Source organism: Peromyscus maniculatus, chromosome 21, assembly GCF_049852395.1.
Source record: "Peromyscus maniculatus bairdii isolate BWxNUB_F1_BW_parent chromosome 21, HU_Pman_BW_mat_3.1, whole genome shotgun sequence".
NCBI classification, from domain to species: Eukaryota; Metazoa; Chordata; class Mammalia; order Rodentia; family Cricetidae; genus Peromyscus; species Peromyscus maniculatus.
The window spans coordinates 3,060,084-3,081,135 of NC_134872.1; the positions used below are offsets into that span (position 1 = coordinate 3,060,084).

Here is a 21,052-nt window from a genome sequence, read left to right on the forward strand (position 1 = left end):
CCCGCCTTCCTGGGCTCCAGGCCCTCTGGCCCCCACGCCTGTTGTTTGTGTGGACAGCTCATCCTGGGGGCAGGGGGACCTGCTGCGGAGCGAGGAGGGCCTGGGGCTGCTGTGCCCCTGAAGGGCGTGGGGCCCCGTCCTTCCTGTTTACTCAGACACATTCCGGTGAGCTGTCCTATCTGCTGTCACGCCAACGCCACAGACAGCCTCACTAGACACAGACGGACCCTACAGCTGCGGGGGATGACATGAGGTCTGACTCTACCCACTCCACCATCAGGGGCGGCCTCAGTGCTCGGCTCTCTGACTGACGCTGGTCCTGAGGGAGTCACACACTGGGAAGGAAGTCACCATTTCTTTAACTCCCTCTGAGTTGTTTATTTAATAATAATAAAAAAGATAGACACACACATCAACTGACTTCCACCACCCAAGAACATCTCTTGTCCCACCTGGGGACCAAAGTCCCTCCTCCACTCCCAAAGAGATAAACGAAAGAACAAAGAGGTTATGGGAGGCTACCCAGCCCTGAACTGAACCTTACGCGGCATCCTCGGAGAAAGAGGGGACAGGGGTTTGCAGAGCGAGAGGAGCCCTGTATTCTGAACAGAGGTGAGGAGAGGTGAACTACCCACCCTACTCCCATTAAGTGCTTAGTCCCCACAGCCTGCTTTCCATTACCGACCGCCCCAGGTCCCAGGGTCAGGTCCCCCAAGCAGCTCTAAGCCAATGGGGGCTGCAGAAGTCAGGGGTGGTTGAGGTAGAGGGGCTGGTGGGAGGCCTGGCCGGCCTGACCGGCTGCAGAAGCTGGCAAGGGGCCACCTGTGGTGTTGCCTGGGGCTGGGGACGGCTGCTTTCGGAGCGAGGGGGGCACCGTGGAGGTCTTGATGTGAATCACCCTGGTGTCCATGACCTCACACTCGATCTGCATCATCTCCTCATAGTCCCCTGGGGGCCCCCGGCCTGACACGGTCTCTGTGGGAAGGGAGGGGAGGCACACGGTGGTGGATGGGGACGGTGGGGAAGGTGGTTAGGGAAGTCAATGACAATGACAGTGAGGGCCACACGGGAGGAGACGGAGGAAAGAAAATAAAGTGAGCAGTCCAGCAGGCTTCCGCCCACCCACTCTGCCTAGCCACCTGCCGAAGCAGCTTTGGGTCTGGCTGGGAAGGATCTCACCATGTGACCCAGACCCACTCCATCCTCCCACCTTCCACCGAGACCTCAGCGCTAGGATTTCAGGCACAGTCTTCTGTGAGCCTCATCTCTCTGAACACCCCTATTCTCACCTTCTCCCTTAGCTCCCCCTGCTGGATCTGGGCAAGAACTGCTTCCTCAGTTTCGGGCTTCAGAACCCTCCCCATAGGCAGAGGGAAGAATTACCATTGGGGGCCATGGCTGGCATCACCAGGGACATCTTGGGCCTGGATGTCTTGTTGTGGCTGATGGCCGGGAGCAGCAAGTGGTCCTAGGAGCAGAAGGCGCGTGCCGGGTGGCCGAGGAAGACACGCCGACAGGTTCCCTGGCTCTGCTCTTTACCTTCCCGCTTACTATGACCGGGCCCAGGGAGACAGACAGATGGACGGGATGTAGGGGGCGGGGAGGCTCACCCTTCGGAAGGAGACAACGTAGAAGGTGTCTTCCCGCCGGTCGATGGCGTCTAGAAACTCAGGCTGTGAGCGGCCTGGGTGGCGGTAGAGCTGCAGCTGGCCCACGGGGTCCCTAGGCAGGTAAGGACAGACTTAGGAGGCCGCTGAGAGGAAAGAGACAAAGGCCTTGCTGGGAGGACAGATTCCTGCTGGGACAATGTGACATGGCCCAGCTCTTTCTAGTGACTTCACTTAGTAAATGCTCACCCTACACTCACTCACCTCTCAGGAGGTCCCGGAGGTTGGGTGGGGGCGGGTTTCACTGGGGGAGACTTCTTCCGCAGCTGAGACTTCTGGAAGGAGAAGTATCTAAAGATTTGAAGAGGGCAAAGGGAAGAGGGAAAGAGACAGGCGGTCCCTGGAAGCTGGTGCCATCTCACACTCGCTCCTCCATGGGCCCCAAAACCCCGGAAATCGCTACAAGACGTCCGCCTGAAACCCTAGGGCACTTAGCTGTAGTCTTTACCTCACCTTCCAGGACCCAGACCCAGTGGCTCCTAACCTGTCTCTCCTGGGCCCTCTGAGGTATCTTCCGTCGACCTCTCTGGTGACGTTGGACCCAGCCACTCAGCTCATCAGCAAGCCTAGAGAGACAGGCCACAGCTTGTACACAAGCAGGTGGAGAAGGCAGGGAGCTGGCGATCCACACCGGACAGCGGGGCTTCACGGGGCAGACGGACGCACCTCAGGGACTCAGTCCGGTTGAAGTGGCGGCAGTCAGAGGCGAGGAAGAGCTGGTCCAGGTCTCTCAGCAGTAGCTCCTTGGCCCCACCAGGGAAGGCCGTCAGGTTTCTGAAGTGAAGCAGAGGAGGGTGACCAGAGACTGCCTGGCACAGGGCACCGGCAAGGCCCCTGGGCAAGAGCAACTCTGGCTCTGGGCTGGGCAAAGGCAGGCTTCAGGAAGGCTTGCTCGACTCCTTAACGAGAGGGGCCTTTCTGCTTCCCACCTGAAGCTGGGCCTGCCTGCAGGGCTGGGCTGCTGCTCCTCGGGGCCCTGGGCAGTTTCCGGGAGGGGTTCAACACCGTGAGCTGGCCCTTGCTCTGAGAATTCCAGCAGGCGTCTCTGGGGTCGAGGTTCCTCCCGGCTCATCCGAGAGATGGGGGCTGGAGGTGGCTCACTGATGCTGTGGGCAGGGAGGCAGGACAGTGAAGTATCACTGATGCTGTGGGCAGGGAGGCAGGACAGTGAAGCATCCCAGCTTCCTCAAGGAAGAGTCAGAAATCTGCTGACTGGTGCAGATCCAATCTGCCCCACAAGACTGAGGCTCCCTTCCACGAGATGGGAGTGGGAGGGTGCCCGCCTCACAGGTCCAGGAAACAGGAAAAGGGGAGCGTGGGTGTGCATTGGGGGCAGGGGTTTATGTATCCATGTACATGTGCACATAGAAGTCAGATCAGCCCTGACTATCATTTCTCAGGCACAATCCACCTTTTAATTTTATTTCTGAGTCACTGTCTCTCACCGGCCCAGAGCTCACCAAGTAGTCCAGGCTGGCTGGCTGGCAAGCGGTAGGACCTGCCTGTCTCTGTCTTCCCACAGCTGTGTGAGTGCATGCTACCACAGCTGGCTCTCTTCAGAACAGGGGTCAAAGGACCAAACTCAGGGCATCATGCTTGCATGCTAAGCACTTTATCAAATGAGCTACGTCCTCTGGAGTAACCTTTTATTAACATGACCACCACCCACAGCACACCACCTATGGGCTGCACTCCGTCCTGTGGAGTCACCTTCTATTAACATCACCACCACCCACAGCACACCACCTATGGGCTGCACTCTATCCCATGGAGTCACCTTCTATTAACATCACCACCACCCACAGCACACCACCTCTGAGCTACACTCCGTCCCGTGGAGTCACCTTCTATTAACATCACCACTACCCACAGCACACCACCTATGGGCTGCACTCCGTCCCGTGGAGTCACCTTCTATTAACATCACCACCACCCACAGCACACCACCTATGGGGGGACAGTAGAACAAGCAGTGACTGGTGGATACGCCATCAGGGCTAAGGGTGCCAGAAATGCTTGTGCAAGAGGAGCACACTGCCCAGGCCAAGCAAGCAACTGGGCAGCTGTGAGGCTCAGCCCCGTCCAGGAGGCTCCAGGGAGGTGGTGAGGGTCTCACCTCACAGGTCCGAAGTTGAAGGCAATGAAGAGCAGGAAGACCATGATGCAGACCACCTTCCTGTTTCCAGAGCCCAGCTTGAGCTCACTGTTCTGCAGAGGCGGACACAGGAGGGTGGTGTCACCATGAGGCCTGTGGTTCCCGCCCTCTCCCAGGGTAGGTGGCACAGGCCAACCTCTGCCAGCAGGGCCTCCAGCCGCCGCCGGAGGGCAGCATTCTCCCTGCGCAGCTGCTGGTTGTCGGCCAGCACGGCCTGCAGCCTGGCCTCCAGCCCCTGCAGGTACTCCTTCTTCTTCCGGCGGGACTGGCAGGCCGACTCGCGGTTCTTGATCATTCGCTGCTGCCGCTTCAGCAGCTTTGCCTGGCACCGGATCAGAGAGGGAGACGCGTTAGAGACCACGCCCCCAGCGCCAGGGGCTGGTCACCCAGAGCTCAGATGGCCACTCTCCTGCCTTCCTGACCTGAGGGTGCTTCCCTCTCCTGCCACCCTCCAGGGAAGGGCGGCGTCCAGTCCTGGGGTGTGGGACAGTGAGACTGCGGGACCAACGTCCTGGCAGCCCCCTCCCTGGGGCTTCCTCCTTCCCAAACTCTTGTTCCGAGCCCAAAGCCAACTGGGCTCCAGTTAGAACAGCTGACCTGCATTTCCACCGGGAAACCGCCCGTGTGCTGGCACCTACAACCACGTGTGATGCCCCAGATGTGACTGGAGTCCATCCCGCTCTGCCTGCTGTAACAGCACCCCTACAGAACTTAAGGCCAGTGCCAGGTCTCAGCCCTCCATCCCTCCACCACAGCGCTGCTTCCACCACAGACCAACAGACCTCTCTCCCCTCCCAGTTCAAGAGCCTCTCCCAACCTCCCCAGCACATACATCCACTTCAGGCGGACAGGCGTTCCCAGGCATAGGAGCCGGGACAATGCTCTTCCTCTCGGGTCGTGGAACTGCGGGGGCTGGCCCTTCAGGCTGGACTCGAATAGCACCTTGGATGAGGACTACTGGAGACACTGAGAAAGAAAGCCACAGAGCGAGTCAGAGCGGGTAGTGTCCTGGCCCCCACACTCACACCAACACTGCAGCGTCAGGGACCTCAGCGGCAGCGAGCTGGCTGACAGGGTCCCCTCTCCACCTTCCACACCTGCGGGCTGCTGGACGAGGGGCTGCAGAAGGACGGCAGTGCTGGGGGGCCCGGCCCGGGGCGGCACCTGAACTGTGGTTAGCACCACAGGTTTAGGCTGCAGCGGAGGCTTCCGAGCGGCCGGAGCTTTCCCTGCGAGCAGACGAGAGGGAGGGAGGAAGGAATGACAGCACTGTAAGGCCTCCTCCCCCACCCCCCCACCCCCCGGGAACCCCAGGTCAGGAGGCCCCGTTACCTGAGGAACTATCAGGGGACGGACCCATGCTGATCTGGACAGCTCCGAGTGAAGGGGCTGGGACATCCCACAGGAGGCAGCCCGGAGGGGACGGGGACTCCGTCTTCACTTCCAGAACCTCCTCTCCTATGAAAGCCTGTGCGGGGCAGTCCCGAGATATTAGCTGGGTGGGTCGGGATGGAGTGGGGGGCCGCGGGAATCCCTGGGGAGGGCTGGGGCTGCAGAAGAGAGGAAATGGGTGCACCTGGCTGGGGGAATCTGCTGAGAGCAGGGAGGCCTCAGAGTTGACAGAAGAAGATGGAGAGGCAGGCTCTACCTTGGTCTGGATATCTGTAGGGGGCAGGAAGATACAAGAGCTGGCTATCGGGCTGGAGAGATGCTCAGTGGTAGAGAGCCTGCTGCACCTGCAGAGGACCGTTCCTAGGACAACTGTCAGTGACCCCAAGGCATCTGATACCCTCTCCTGACTCCTGGGGGCATCAGGCACACACATGGTGCACATGAAGGCAAAATGCTCACACATCCAAAATAAATCTTTAAGAGAAGAGGCTGGCTACCAGATAAATACTGAAAAGGAAAGGAGAAAAGGGTCATTTCTCCTTTACCTGGACTCAGGAGTCCCTGAAGGAGGAGCCTTGAGATGAGTGTCTAGCTCCCCACCCACTGGGACTTTCCTTTCTTTTTCAGTGGCTTCCCTAACGTTTCACACCCACAGCTGCTAATTTTCCTCAAGGCCACCTCACCCATGTGCTAGTTCCTATTCCTTCTTCACAGACTGTCTGTCCGTGTGGAAGAGACCTGAGCAAGGACAGGCTCTGCAATCACAGGACTCACATTCCGATGCAATTCTTCTTCCTAAGATTTTTATTTTACGTGCATGAGCATTTGTAAGTGCATGAAGCCAGAAGAGGGGCTTGTAACCCCTGGAACTAGAGTTATAGACAGTTGTGAGCCACCATGTGGTTGCTGGGAATTGAACCTGGGTCCTCTGGAAGAGCAGCCAGTACTCTTAACCACTGTGCCATCTCTCCAGCCTGTTCCTACCCAATTCTAACCTCCAGAACCAATGCACTTTCATGTTGACAGTGACCATGTCTTCATCTCCACGTGACCAGCTCCTGACTCCCATCCTGAACTGTTTTCTGTCACCTCCATTCTCATGTCCCCCATGCATTCAAACCTAACTGGCCCTGAAGACTCACTGCCTCTCACCTCACATAAGTTCCCTTCGGACTGACAAGTTAGCCTCCTAGGAACATATCACAAAGCTTCAGCTACCTCGGAACCTCCCAACCTTGTCAAATCTCTGCAAATCACCCACAGGAACAAATGCTAGTGCCGCCGCCCCCCCCCAGCCATCTCTCCAGCCCCCAGTGGGTGTGTGACAAGGTGTGATTACCTGAGGGATCATCAGAGGCCAAGCCCACGGTGATTTGGACTGTTTCAAATGGGGATGCTGGATCATCTCCCAGCAGGCAGAGTGGGGGTGCTAAGGACTCTGTCTTCACATTCAGCACCTCCCCCACTCCGGGAACCTGTGAGAGCTAGGGTGCAGCAGGGAGGGGGGAGACAGGAGAGACAGCCAGAGGGGTGCTGAGAGTCAGAGTGAGAACAGAGGCCCGGGCGCTAACAAACCACGGGTTATCTGACTGTAGTCGGACCAGTCCTGAGACTCTGCCTAGGCTCTCTGGCTCTGTGTTCTTTCTTTCTATTTTCTTCTCAGCAGAGTCAACAAAAATCTTTGATGTGAGATTGCAAATATCACATCACAGTGGCCACCCGGGGTAAGAGCAGTTGGAGAATTCTCAGCTGGCACCAATGCTGTTTTCCCTACCACCGCCACCTCTCTGCACACGGAGAAGGCCATCTTCCTTCTGCACACCAGAGTGGACGTGCAGAAAACAAGGTGTCATGACTGAGAAGAAACTCCCACTCACTTCAGGACTCACAGCGGACAAATAGAAAGAACCCCAGCACCCAGAAGTTCAGCCAACGGGGCGGAACTCCTGCCACAGAGAACCAGAGGGGCGGCTCTCACCTGGCTGGAGGGCTCTGCGGAAAGATGCGATGACTCTGAGCTGAGGGAGGAGGAAGAGCAGGGGGAGGACGGCTCGGACTTCACCTGAAGATCTGGAAGACAAAAAGTCAGGAAACAACCAGGAAGGACTGGGAATACAGCTCCGTGCCAAAGGCCCATCTGCTTGCAGGAAGCTAACACTGCAAAACAAGTAACCAGGAAGCAAGGCCGGAGCTGTCCAAAGAGCGGTGCTGGCGGCGGGGGTCGGAGAGCAAGGATGGACGCACACGCACGCACGCACACACGCACGCGCGCACACACACACACACACGCACACACGCACGCACGCGCACACACACACACACACACACACACACGCACGCACGCACACACGCGCGCACACACACACACACACACACACACACACACGCACGCACGCACGCACATGCACACGGGATGGAAAAGTGGGGTACAGACACCTGTGCAGAGTGTGCACTCAAGGACTCGGGGATTATAGTTTCTGGGAGGCAGCGGAGAAAGATGAGGGGATACTAAGGGTCCCTTACCTGGGAAGATGGGTAGAGGGTCCCAAGGGGGCTCAGGGGGGCTGACATCCATCCCCACATCCAGAGAGCTGCTGTCAAACTAAGCGAGGGCAGGAAAGTGAGAAAGGGTGAGCCCCAAAGAGGAGCAACATACCTTGCAAATTAAGGAGCCCCTTGTGTTGAGCGCCCACACTTTACAAAGATACTTGTATTTTCCCTAATATCTAACAAACAATTCTCTTGCTCCTGTAAAGACGCTGTTAATCTTTTATCTTTCCCCCATAAAAGGGACCTCAAAAGTCCAGAAGGGGGCTGCTCTCAAAAACCCCGACTTAGGGTGGGACAGCGGACTGGCCTCTAGAATAAAGCTTGCTCCAATCGGACAGTGGTGAAACTCGTCTTTCTCCTCGCAGTTTTCGGGTTTAACAAAAGCAGGGGTGTGTCTGGGATGAGCTCTGGCTTGGAGATGACCCCGGGCTTGGGGTCCCCCCACCACCAAGGGTTACAGGAGAAACGCTGAGGAAGCAATACCGGGACATCCTGCTCCACGCAACGGAATAACTGCGTCTGCTCCTCGGCCACTTCATCCAGGCCACTGTACAAGGTGCTGTCTGCAGGGAGGCCCGGGTGTCAGCTCGCACGCCCGCCCGCCCGCCCCGGCTCCATCCCTCATTGGCCCGGCCGGGCCAGACCCACCGCCCGCCCACTCGCGGAGCCAGTCACCCTAAGGAGTCCGGCCCCTCTCCCCCGGCCCGGGGCGGCCCCGTGCTCCCGCGGGGGGACAAGATCTGCCCTCCTCCCGCCTCCCGGGCCAGCACGGGCCCCGCGGCGCGCTCCCCCAGACCATGGGCTCGGCGTCCGCCCTCTGCCGCCTCCCCGCGGGCCGCCGGGCCCACGGCCGGCCACAGCCCGCCCCCTGCCCCCCGGGCCTCCCTCTGCACACCCCAGTCCTCCGGGCTCAGCAGGTTGTCGGTGAAGAAGCGCGTCGGGTCGGCGATCTCGCTGAGGAGCATCAGCTCCGCCATCTTCCCCCCACCCCCCACCATGAGCCGGCTCCCGGGCCCGCCTCTCCCGGGCCCCGGCAAATCAATGGGCTCGCTGAAGAAGACCGGGCACCCCGGAAGCCTTCCTGACCAGTCAGGGGCGTGAGTGCCAAGCACATGACACGAAGGAGCGGTGACTGTACACGTTGGGCCAATGGGAACATGGCAGCGGTCAGCCACTCCACACGTCCAGGCGGAACTGCGCGCGCGCCGTAGAGGCCCCCAGAGAACAGCCTTTTGGGAAATGTAGTTCCTAGCGCTTAAAGTTCCAGCATCTGGACTGGACTGAGGTTTTCCTCAGACATCTGCACCCACGCGTTGCCCATAAACTCAGGAAGGCACAAATGCACACGCAATCAATCAATCAAACAATCAAGGTCCAGCATCTAGGACGGAGTGATAACTCAGCAGTCAAGAGGGTTTATTGCGCGGCGCACGTCTTTAATCCCAGGCAGAGACAGGCGGATTTCCGAGTTCAAAGCCAACCTGGTCTACAGAGCGAGTTCCAGGACAGCCAGGGGTACACAAAGAAACCCTGTGTGTGTGTGTGTGTGTGTGTGTGTGTGAGAGAGAGAGAGAGAGAGAGAGAGAGAGAGACAGAGACAGAGACAGAGAGACAGAGAGATTACTGCTCTTGCAAGGACCTGGATTCCATTCCCAGCACCCACACCAGGTGACTCACAACCATCTAAAACTCCAGCTCCAGGGGATGCAAATCTGACATCCTCAGGTACACAAAGGCATATATGCACATAATAAATACAGATTTTAAGAGGTGGATAAGCCACCTCACCCCCAAGTGGCTCACTGACACCATTGCTGGGTATGAACTGAAACCCCTTTGGGGCCCTTAAAAGTCCCCCAACACAGAACACAATTCACGGGTTCCTCATCTCTTTTAAAGCCTAACTTTTTAATCAGCTGAACATCTTTCGAAGACCCCGCGCCAGCCCAGCATCCTGTTTCTTTCCCTGAGTGACCACTTTGCCCAGCTCCTCTTGGGCTGCACGGTTTTTGGGGTCAGCGGCTAGCACTTTCTTGAGGTCGGCAGTTGCTTTCTCCAGGTTCCCCAGGGCAGCCTGAGCCACCCCTCTTCGGTACAGGGCTTTTAAATGGCCCGGCTGCCGCTCCAGCGCGCGGTCACAGCTCTGGGCCGCCAACTGAGGTTGTCCTAGCAGCAACTGGCAGGCGGCCAGATTGGCGTAGAGGATCGCTTGTTCTGGGGGTCCGGGTGGGGGTAAAGTCAGCAGCAGCCGGAGAGCCCGTCCATAGCATCGGGCAGCCCCCTGAGGATTGCCGGCTCGGAACAGTTCTGTACCCCTGGAGTGCTCTTCACTGGCCAGGGCCTCCTTCTCCATAGCCTCCAGCTCCCAGGAGTCCCGACCCTTAGTGAAGGAATCCAGTCTGAGCTTGGCAAGAGGTGCAGAGGACCCAGGAAGATGAATCTCCGCCTCCTCGCCTTGACACATGGACTCCAGGCATTTTTCTGTGACTTCCCCCCAAGTTTTTTCCCTCCATTGCCCAATGCCTATGGTTAGTTCAGTCCAGCCCTCTGGCATCCCGGACCCAAAAGGAAACCCCGAAGCCAACACTCGGCACTGGGAGCCGAGTTTGGGTTTGTCTAAGCCACGGCCACGAACTATGATCTTCTTTACAAAACTCCCGTCAGGGCAGTACCAAAGATCAGAGGCTCGGAGAGGCTCCGCCACCTCATCGGCGGAGACGTGAGACTTATCAGCGTCACCCTCAAGCCCAGCCACCGGGTTTTCAACCTCTTCATCCTCTACAATTCTACATTCTCTTCGACTGGCTGGGTCGGGTCTCGATCCCAGCTCTAGGGCCTCAGGGGAGGGGCCTGGGGCCTGCCGCCCAAACCGGCCGGCCGCATCCGGGCTTTGCAGGGCATTCTCTTCCCGTGGCCGCGGCTGCGCGGTGTGCTTCTCTTTCACCGGGCTGACAGGTGATGTCTCCATCACCCCCCGATCCCGTCAACAGTGGATAAAGGAACAGTTGTGCCTGGAAAGTGATGGATCAAGTGTAGTTCATACCTGGAAAAACAAAACAAAACAACGAAACAATGCAAATACCCGGATGCCTAGTTAGGACTCCTCGTCATCCTTCTGAGACCAGGGCACCTAGTCCTATAAGTTTTTCTTTCTTTCTTTTCTTTTTTTTCCTTTCCAAAGCTTAGCGTCCACCCAGATTCAGTTTAGAACTATAATTTCCGCAATGCCCCACGGTTCGCGTAGCCGTCCCAACTCCCGGCACTGAGTCAAAAAAAGCACCTGAGAGGCCAAACGGCCTGGGAGGGCGGCCTAAGTCAGGTCTCCGTCGCTGAGTGCGGTCCGAGGCCTGGGGACCAGCCCGGGAGCAGCGGAGTCTGGAAAACAGCCGTGGCGCCCACGAGACTGCGAAGCTAATCCCCAACATGCCGACCAATCGGGAGGACGGAGAGGCTGCTCGGCCCGCCCACCGAGTGACGTCACTTCCCAGCAACCGTGACGCTCCGCACCTTAGCAACCGGACTAGGCCTAAGCAATAGAATCAGGCCAGCTCGAACCGAACCAGACAAAGATCTGGCTGACTGGTTTATTCAAAATGTAAAAGAAGACCAAGAATGGGAAACTTGGACTGAAGAAAATGGAGTGGAGGTGGAGAGTTTTTCCAAGCATGCGTAAAGGCCCTGAGTTTGAGCCTCGCTATTTTTTTTTAAATGGCCGAGAATTTAACCATTCAGGACCTCCTGTGTTGTTATGCCTAAATTCAGAGATCTTAGCTAAAGTCAGCTCCTGTCCGTTTTGGCTCCTCCTTGCCTTTTGCCTCATATCCATCCCTGCCCTTCAGCCGATCCCCTTTTTCAAACACGAATGTGCATGCCTATCACTTGGGGAAGACGTTAAATTGCAGACCTGCATTTCGGAAGTCTGAGATGGAGCCTGTGATTCTTAGTGAGGGCTCATGCTTCCAGCCCACGAAAAGCACCGCCAACGGTATAATCCCTCGGTGACCTCATTCTGAACCAGCTCAGTTTGTCCTATATTTTGCGTGTGTAACTGGTATAGCACGCTCCAGTGAGTGGAACGGTGGAGAACGGGTCTCCTCCCTACAGAAGGTGTAGATAGATCCCTTAAGTGACTCAGCCTTGGCGAGCTGCCTGCACAAGCTGGGCCAGCACCATTCTTCAGGGAAGGAGAATCCCTAAGTACCTCACTGGGGCATATGTTGTTCTTGGTGTTTGACAGGGTCTTGATGTGTCTCTTGCTGGCCTGGAACTCACTATGTAGTGGAGGAGCTGGGACCACAGGCATGCACCACTGTGTGTGATTTATGTGGTACTGGATCACACCCAGGGCTTCATTGATGAAGGTAAAAGGAAATACTGACAAGCTTTAACACTGATTGGATTATAAAGAGAATAGTTGTATTAAAAAACTTCCTCAGAGATATTAAATAAGGAATTAAATTCAGAGGCTCTGAGCCAATTCTTATTCAAACATAGCTTACAAACTAGCTTTGCCTAGACAATTTAGGACGATAAGGAAATAGAGTTACACTTCTGAGTTAGTTGAAATCTAAGTTTCCTTTGCTCCTTGGAGCCGCTTGCTCATTGGAAAGTCTCCTCTTACCTGAAGAAGCCAAAGTTTGCTAACCTGCTTGAGAAGGTGACCCTGGGCCTCAAGCTGCTCCAAGAGTAAAGCTGGTTTGTTTAAGGATAACAGAGAGTGTGGATTTACATAATCACACAGAAAAATATAACCTGGAGATAACTAAGGCTGTCACCTGCCTCTGTGAATCTGCCTAATTGCCCAGAAAATGTAACCCAGAGGGAACCAAAGCTCAGTTTCAGCTTTCGTAACATTGCTTCATTACTAAAAACATAACTTGGGATGGCAATCTAAAAGACACCTGTAAATCAGATGGCACCCATGTTTAATCCCAGCACTCGGGAGGCAAAGGCAGGTGGATCTCTGTGAGTTCAAGGCCAGCCTGGTCTACAAATCGAGTTCCAGGACAGCCAGGACTGTTACACAGAGAAACCCTGTCTCAAAAAACCAAGCCAAACCAAAACAAAAAACAGTGTTAAGCTCCAGGTTACAGACCTTGATTTTTTTTCCTCTCTAAAATTCTATTTTAGGTTTTGAGCCAGAGTAACCTGAGGCATTGCCCTGCTCACCCCAACACCATGACTGACTATTGCGGTTCTCGGTATCCCTGGAATCTTATTGAAAATTAATCCATCTTCCCTCTCCTGGACTTCCTTCTGAGGGATTTCAAGAGAAGCAGGAAGTGCAGGATTGCTCACACCCTAATCCTTGGACACAGAAACCCCACCTCCCGGGAGCATATCCCTTTGTAACATTCTCTTGTTACTTTGTGTGTGTATACTTTAGCTACATCGGACTCCATAGGCGGTGACTTTCTGTGTATGTGTGTGTAATTTAACTCCTCCATTCATTCAACAGCTATTTAATGAACAGATACTGTATCCAGGCAGCATGCTAGGAGTGTGTGTGTGTGTGTGTGTGTGTGTGTGTGTGTGTGTGTGTCTGCCTGTGTGTGTCTACCTGTCTGTCTGTCTTTCTCTGTGTGTGTCTGTTTGTCTCTGTCTCTCTGTGTATGTAAACTTTAACTCCTCCATTCATTCAGCAGGTATTTATTGAGCAGCTGCTGAATCTAGGCGGCATTTTAGGACTGGGGATACAGAGGTGATTCAGACAGACAGACAGACACAGCCTTTGCACTCATGAAATTTATAGTCTCACTACGGAAAGACATCACAGAGGTATAAAATGTGCTGTGAGAATGAGCTGTGAGGTGGAGTGAACATTTCTTGTGGTAACAATTTTGCTGGTATTTAAGGAGTGAGCTGGAGACAGGCATGATGACTCCTATAGCCCCAGGAGGATCAGAAGTTCAAGATTTTTCTCAGCTAAATAGTGAGCGAATTTGAGGGCAGCCTGGGCTACATGAGTGACCAAGAAGAGGAGGAGGAATCAAAATAACTTGAAGGCTGAACCCCAGATACCACGTCTGACATGTGTGTCCTGAAGAAAAGCCTCAGACCCTTGACCACAGTGCCGTCTTTGCAGCTCCCCAGTCCACTCTTAGTCAGTGAGTAATCCTTACTAAAGGTGGGGGTGTCCCTCAGTGGCAGAGTCCACACAGAGTACACAATCTCCTGCCACACACTCCCAAATCCTTACTAGGTCCTCAGGATTTATCAATGAAGAATGGAGACAAAAGCAGAGATCCCCGCCAGTTGGGGGAGTGTCATGTTTCAAAACGCCCCAGACACTGAAAGACCCCCGCTCCATTATGAGGACATGGGGCTTTGGGCCAATGAAATGCTCCCCCCCATAACTTAGCCTAAGAAACGCCATTCTGCAGGAATCAGAAAAACAGGAGTTCACAGCTGTGACTAACTAGCCAGCCGGCCTTGGAAGAAAAAGATAACTATGGCCAGCCATCGGGCCTAAGATAGGGGATAATTGGGTCAGCGGCCTTGGGAGTAAGACAGTTGATATTTTATGGCGGGCCCCTGGCCTTGAAGAATAAACAGCTGGCCTGGACAAGGCCAAATCAGCCACACTCATACGACCCCAAGTTCACCCTGGCCTTCTTTGAAACAACCAATAGGGACCCTGTAACTATGCTTCTCGCTTCTGTAACCGCGCCTCTGCCCCTGGGATCCCATAAAAAGTCCCCCTTGCCCTAGGAAGGCGCGCAAGTCCTCCAAGAGACTTCGCCCCAGGTACCTGGTCTAAATAAACCCTCTTGCTTTTGCATCTGATCTGTGGTTTCGGTGTGTTCCCTGGGTTTGGGGTCTCTCCCGGAGAAAGATCTCAGCCGGGGGTCTTTCATTTGGTGGCCCGTACGGGGATTGAGACCCCTCCCTGGGACCACCGACCCACTATCAGGAGGTAAGCCGGCCGGCCTTGATTTATGTCATCCCTGTCCAGTCTGAGGGTTGTCTGTTTGTCTGAGTGTTAAATGTTGTTTGTTTGTCTCCGCGCCTGCGTCTGATAATCTGTCTGTGTCAGTGGATCTGAAAGGGGGGACCGACGGGTCTGGACTTCGCCGCTGAACCCTAGGAGACGTCCTAGGGAAATCTGAAACCCTGGAAGGGAGTTCCACGGGAATCTGTAGTGCCTTCTGAGGCACGGTCTGAAGTGCCCTCTGAGGCACGATCTGTAGTGCCCTCTGTGGCACGGTCTGAAGACCCCTCCGGGGGCACGGTTTTTCTGGTTTTGCTTTCGGTTTGGAACCGAAGCCGCGCAGCGCGTGTCAGTGTTATTTGTATTGGTCTGTCGTTTTTTGTTTTCTGTTTAACCGTTCTCCTCTCAAAAACAGCCATAGGACAGACTGTCATCACCCCCTTGAGCCTCATGCTTAAACACTGGTCAGACGTAAAGAAAGACACGAGCCAACAACAAAGGAGTCGTAATCAAGAAAAAAAAAAAAAAAAAATAGATCACTCTTTGCGAGGCCGATTGGGTTAAAATGGATGTAGGATGGCCTCGTCAGGGAACCTTTAACCTCAGTCTTATTTCACAGGTGGAGGGAAAAGTTTTTGCTTCCAGTCCCCATGGCCACCCGGACCAGGTCCCATACATTGCCATATGGAGACTCCTGACAACAGAACCTCCCCCATGGGTTAAGCCGTTTCTCTTCCCCTCAGCCCCCCCCCCCCCCCCCGACAGCGCCGGAGGGACCGGCGGCTCCTGCAGCGGCCCCCAAACAGCGGAGGATGAGTTTCCTGCTTCCTCCCCAATTGCCGGTCGCCTACGAGGAAGGCGGGACAAACCAACAAAGGTAGGGAACACCTACGTCTCTATTGCCAGTTGCTCTTGGCGGGTCTCCGGGGGGCGGCTAGACGCCCTACCAATCTGGCCCAGGTTAGAAATGTAACCCAGGGAAAGGAGGAGACGCCGGCAGCGTTCTTAGAAAGACTTAGGGAGGCATACAGAATGTATACCCCGTACGATCCAGAAGATCCAGGACAGGCGCCGGGTGTCATACTGTCTTTCATCTATCAGTCAAGTCCAGATATAAGGGCCAAGTTACAGAGCTAGAAGGATTACATTCACTCAGTTTGTCAGATTTATTGAGAGAGGCAGAAAAAGTGTTTAATAAGAAAAAAACTCCCAAAGAGCGGGAAGAGAGATTATGGCAGAGACAGGAAGAGAGAGAAAAAAAGCGTCATAGGAAAATAACTAAAGTCCTGGCCACTGTAATGTCTCAGGGACAGGTCAGAAAGGGAGTTAGGAAGTTAGGACGGGAGATCAAAAAAAAAAGACACTGCTTGACAAAGACAAAGTGCTTACTGTAAACAGAGAGGACATTGGGCTCGTGACTGATCAAAAAAAAAAAGCCTCAAGGGTCTCAGAGACCTAAGCCAAGGGTCCTCAATCTGGAGGATTGGGGAGGTCAAGGCCAGGAGCGCCCCCCCCCAGCCTAAGATAACTCTCAAGATTGTGGGGCAGCCAGTGACCTTCCTAGTGGACACCGGGGCTCAACATTCAGTCCTGACCCATACCGGAGGCTCTCTCAGTGACCGCACAGCTTTGGTCCAGGGGGCCACAGGTAACAGGAGGTATCGAAGGACCACCGAGAAAAAGGTTCAGCTGGCATCTGGACAGGACCCAAAGGGACCCCCCTACAAGTCCTAGCCCTTTGAACTGTTCGTGGACGAGAACTCAGGCTTTGCAAAAGGAATGCTGGTACAGAGATTGGGGCCATAAAAGCCCGGTAGCTGCAGGATGGCCCGCCCCCCTGTCTGCGTGGGGAAGCCGCTATTGCTGTTTTGCTCAAGGATGCAGGGAAACTGACTTTGGGACAGCCATTAACTGTGTTATCCTCCCATGCGGTAAAAGCTCTGGTCCAGCAGCCCCCAGACCGAGTGATGTTCAGACCAGTTGTCTCCCTCAACCCCGCAACCCTGCTGCCTGGTACACGGATGGGAGCAGCTTCCTCCAAGAAGGAGAACGGAGGGCCGGAGCAGCCGTCACCACCGAATCGGAGATAGTTTGGACCTCACCACTGCCACCTGGAACATCGGCCCAAAAGGCAGAGCTGATCGCGCTGACCCAGGCCCTCCGGATGGCGGAAGCCCGGAGGACCAGGAACTAACAAAAAAAATGGGGGCGGAATGGAGCCCCGAGCGACAAGCTTACATCATAGATGGACAGAGGCCTTGCCTACCAAGAAAAAGACCGCTAACGTGGTAACCAAAAAAAACTCCTAGATGACATCTTTCCCAGGTATGAAATACCCCAGATATTGGGGTCAGACAATGGGCCTGCCTTCGTCTCCCAGGTAAGTCAGGAGGTGGCCAGGCTACTGGGGATTGATTGGAAACTTCATTGTGCATACAGCCCCCAGAGCTTAGGACAGGTAGAACGTACAAATAAAACCATTAAGGAGACTTTAACCAAATTAACGCTTGCAACTGGCACTAGAGATTGGGTGCTCCTACTCCCCCTAGCCCTTTACCGAGCCCGGAACACTCCTGGGCCTCATGGCCTAACCCCGTTCGAGATCATGTATGGGGCTCCCCCACCAATTGTAAATTTCCTTTACTCTGATATCTCCTCTTTTGCCACTAGCCCTCCAACTGATGCAAAAGACGGTGTGAAAACCCCTGCCTGCCGGGAACAACTGAACCGCCCGGTGGTGCCTCACCCATTCAAGATTGGGGACTCTGTCTGGGTCCGACGCCATCAATCTAGGAACCTAGAGCCGAGGTTGACGGGACAGCGGCTTGGGTCCACATGTCGCATGTAAAGGCTGCCAAGGAACCCGACGAAGCTGAGGGCACCGAGACATCTAGTTCAACACTCTCCAAACCCACTAAAGATAAGACTCACCCGGGGGTCCCCTTGATCCCCCTAATAGTCCTCCTGACATAAGGAGGGACATCACCAGAGAGCCTATTTCCCTGACGCTGGCCCTGTTACTAAAAAAAAATTACCATGGGCGGAATAGCTGCTGGGTAGATACAGGACTGCAGCCCTTATGGAGACCGGCCAATTCAGACAGCTCCAAGTAGCCATGCTCAACAGAAACGATTTAAAAGATAGTTCCAAAGGTCACCATGGTTTACGACCCTTGTCTCCACCATTATGGGCCCCCTAATCGTCCTCCTGCTCATTTTATTGTTTGGGTCATACATCCTCAACAGATTGGTGCAATTCATCAAGGATAAGGTTTCTGTTGCCCAGGCTTTGATCCTAACCCAGCAATATCAGAGGCTCAGACAGTCAGAGATAGAGTTAACCCCTTATTCTCCATCCTAAAATGAAAGATTTCATTTGGTACAAAAGAAAATGGGGGAATGAAAGACCCCCGCTCCATTATGAGGACATGGGGCTTTGGGCCAATGAAATGCTCCCCCCCATAACTTAGCCTAAGAAACGCCATTCTGCAGGAATCAGAAAAACAGGAGTTCACAGCTGTGACTAACTAGCCAGCCGGCCTTGGAAGAAAAAGATAACTATGGCCAGCCATCGGGCCTAAGATAGGGGATAATTGGGTCAGCGGCCTTGGGAGTAAGACAGTTGATATTTTATGGCGGGCCCCTGGCCTTGAAGAATAAACAGCTGGCCTGGACAAGGCCAAATCAGCCACACTCATACGACCCCAAGTTCACCCTGGCCTTCTTTGAAACAACCAATAGGGACCCTGTAACTATGCTTCTCGCTTCTGTAACCGCGCCTCTGCCCCTGGGATCCCATAAAAAGTCCCCCTTGCCCTAGGAAGGCGCGCAAGTCCTCCAAGAGACTTCGCCCCAGGTACCTGGTCTAAATAAACCCTCTTGCTTTTGCATCTGATCTGTGGTTTCGGTGTGTTCCCTGGGTTTGGGGTCTCTCCCGGAGAAAGATCTCAGCCGGGGGTCTTTCAACACCAGGAAAGTGGGCTGGGTGTCGGGGCCTTTGTGATTTCCAGCTCAACACTGTCTGGGAAGGCTTCAGGCATGGAGGCAGTCAGATTGCTGAGTCTGGAAAGCTCTACATTGCTTTGACATGCAGAGATTTGGGGCATTTGTTTCGGAATGTGCAGCAGGAGGAAGCACACGCCTTGTCCACCCAGCATTATGCATTTCTGATGTCAGTCTCAGCTTGCCCAGGCTATTCCACGCTGCATGCATGCTGCCCGTCACAAGACCTGGAGCAAGCTGCAGTTTTTCACACTGTCAAACACTATGCACTCCACACTGCCAGGACCCAAGTGCTGCCCAACGCTCCATGGCTCTGCCGTATAGCAGCATGAGAGGCTAAAATTCTAGCTTCCCAGAGGTTAAACAAATGTCCCCTTCTGTTTAGTTTTGGAACTAACTAAGTTTAGTTTCTCCTGGAATTTGTGTCAAAATTGTTCTTCTTTCTTCCCAAAGTCTTTTGACTGTACTTGCCTTGCAGGCGGGGTTTTCTGGCAGGACGGGGTGACCCCCTCCCCCCCCAAAAAAAGACTTTCATCAGTGAAACACTCTGTAGGAAGTGCCCCATAGTAAGCCTGGCCATGAGCCACAGCAGCAACACCAGGCACTGTGCTAAAGGACAATAGTCTTAGCTCATGTGCATTAGCTAATGTATTACCTCATTTTCTCCTAACATAACTCAAGGAGCTAATTATTCATTCAGTCTTTTTCCCCTTGTGTGATGGTGGGGACCAAGACTCTGTACGCCCTTGGCTTGCTCTCCACTACTAAGCCGCATGCCCAGCCCTTGTTCAATGGTTTATTTTTTTATTTAACTGGGGCTGGAGAACGGCTCAGTGATTAGGAGCACTGGCTGCTTTTGCAGGGCACCTGGTTCAGTGTCCAGCCTCCCCTTGGTGGCTCACAACCCTCTGAAACTCCAGTCCCAGGGCATCCAATGCCTTCTCCTGACCTCTGTGAGCACTAGGCACACATATGGTACACATACGTACATACAGGCAAAACACTCGTACACATAAAAATAAATCTTTAAAAAAAATCATATTTTGGAACTGAGTCTCACTTTGTAGCCCTGGCTAACCTGGAACTCACTATGTAGACCAAGCTAGCCTTGAACTCATAGAGATTGGCCTGCCTCTGCTTCCTGAGTGCTGGGATTAAAGGAGTGTTCCACCACACCTGGAGTGAGTGCTCCACCATGCCTGGAGGAGTGCTCCACCATGCCTGGAGTGAGTGCTCCACCATGCCTGGAGTGAGTGCTCCACCATGCCTGGAGTGAGTGCTCCACCATGCCTGGAGTGAGTGCTCCACCATGCCTGGAGTGCTCCACCACGCCTGGCTTAATTTGCTGTTGTTGTTTGGCAATGTCATACATCCATATAACATGACTTTTAGTCATGTTTGCCCTGTTCCTCTCCCTCACCCCTTCTTTCCCGATGGCGCCCTTCTCAACAAAATCTTTTTGTGTGTAACCCCCTGGGTCTAATATGGGTTACTCGCCTGAATGGGAACAATTTATCTTGATCACACCACAGAAGACATTACACCCTTCTCCCCCAAACAATCAGCCAACAGTCTCTCTGGGAGGGGTGGGCCTCTCTCGGCCCCTCCCGCATCCATGATGCAACGTCGTAGACAAATCTCCCTTGCTGGCCTTCTTCTTGCTAGGTCACAGGCTGAGGAACAGGCAATAGCTGACACTCTCACAACAGCAGATGTCAGGGAATAGAAACCTATTGATAAAGCGTCCTACAATGTCAGGTAGTGACAAGCGTGATGAACCCGTCAACCAGGGTGAGCAAATAGGTAGGAAAGGTCCCAGATGCGTGTGCGTGTGCGTGTGCATGTGTGCGTGTGTGCGCGTGTGCGTGTGCGTATGCAATCCAGCGCTGAGGGCAAGTCTCCTCATGGAGTTGATATTGGTCCTGTGCCATAAATGATGTATGGCAACCTGTAGGGGGCGGGGCTCGCGCAGTGGGCAGAGTGCTTGCCTAGCAGGCAGGAGGTACTTACTGTGTTTGACCCCAGTACCACACAAATGGAGCGTGATGGGGCTTGCCTCTAACTCCAAGCTCAGAAGACAGAAGCAGAAGAACTGGGAGTTCAAGACCATCCTCAGCTCCGTAGTCTGAGTGAGACCGAACTGGGCTACTTGAGACGTGTCTGAAAATCAAAACAGGGCTAGTGAGGTAGGTGCTTCAGCAGGCAAAGGTGCTTTCCGATGGCCTGAGGACCAGGGGGTGGTCTCCAGAGCCCACGTGGTGGAGGAGAGGACCAACGCCACAGCACTGTCATCTTCTCCACAGGCATGCCATGGCACGTATGCACACATGTACACACACGCTCACACACAGCAATA

General features: G+C 54.4%; 2 protein-coding genes across 2 annotated transcripts; both read right to left on the reverse strand.

The window, feature by feature from the left end:
- Positions 1–353: 353 nt before the first annotated feature.
- On the reverse strand, positions 354–8,944 carry Atf6b (activating transcription factor 6 beta). The gene is made up of 18 exons (XM_006995564.4): positions 8,660–8,944; positions 8,248–8,327; positions 7,738–7,816; positions 7,193–7,284; positions 6,554–6,698; positions 5,399–5,484; positions 5,155–5,290; positions 4,920–5,051; positions 4,655–4,788; positions 3,959–4,144; positions 3,784–3,875; positions 2,597–2,773; positions 2,334–2,441; positions 2,152–2,233; positions 1,872–1,942; positions 1,611–1,722; positions 1,384–1,468; positions 354–975 (listed from the first exon to the last, which is right to left on the reverse strand). Exons 1-18 carry the CDS (start codon positions 8,760–8,762, stop codon positions 746–748), a joined length of 2,130 nt encoding a protein of 709 aa, XP_006995626.2. The 5' UTR covers positions 8,763–8,944; the 3' UTR covers positions 354–745.
- A 707-nt stretch (positions 8,945–9,651) lies between these two features.
- Fkbpl (FKBP prolyl isomerase like) lies at positions 9,652–11,192 on the reverse strand. The gene is made up of 2 exons (XM_006995565.4): positions 11,045–11,192; positions 9,652–10,807 (listed from the first exon to the last, which is right to left on the reverse strand). The coding sequence occupies exon 2, from the start codon at positions 10,730–10,732 to the stop codon at positions 9,677–9,679; it is 1,056 nt and encodes a 351-aa protein (XP_006995627.2). The 5' UTR covers positions 10,733–10,807; positions 11,045–11,192; the 3' UTR covers positions 9,652–9,676.
- Positions 11,193–21,052: the final 9,860 nt, after the last annotated feature.

What these genes read in the sequence shown, in the direction of transcription:
- Atf6b (XM_006995564.4), bottom strand. Translation starts at nt 8,762, where the DNA reads ATGGTGGGGGGTGGGGGGAAGATGGCGGAGCTGATGCTCCTCAGCGAG. An exon ending in GGCCTCTGATGATCCCTCAG is followed by an intron (nt 5,485 to 6,553) that starts GTAATCACACCT and finishes TGCCCCCTACAG; the next exon opens with ATATCCAGACCAAGGTAGAG. An exon ending in GCCAGCCATGGCCCCCAATG is followed by an intron (nt 976 to 1,383) that starts GTAATTCTTCCC and finishes CCCTTCCCACAG; the next exon opens with AGACCGTGTCAGGCCGGGGG.
- Fkbpl (XM_006995565.4), bottom strand. Translation starts at nt 10,732, where the DNA reads ATGGAGACATCACCTGTCAGCCCGGTGAAAGAGAAGCACACCGCGCAG.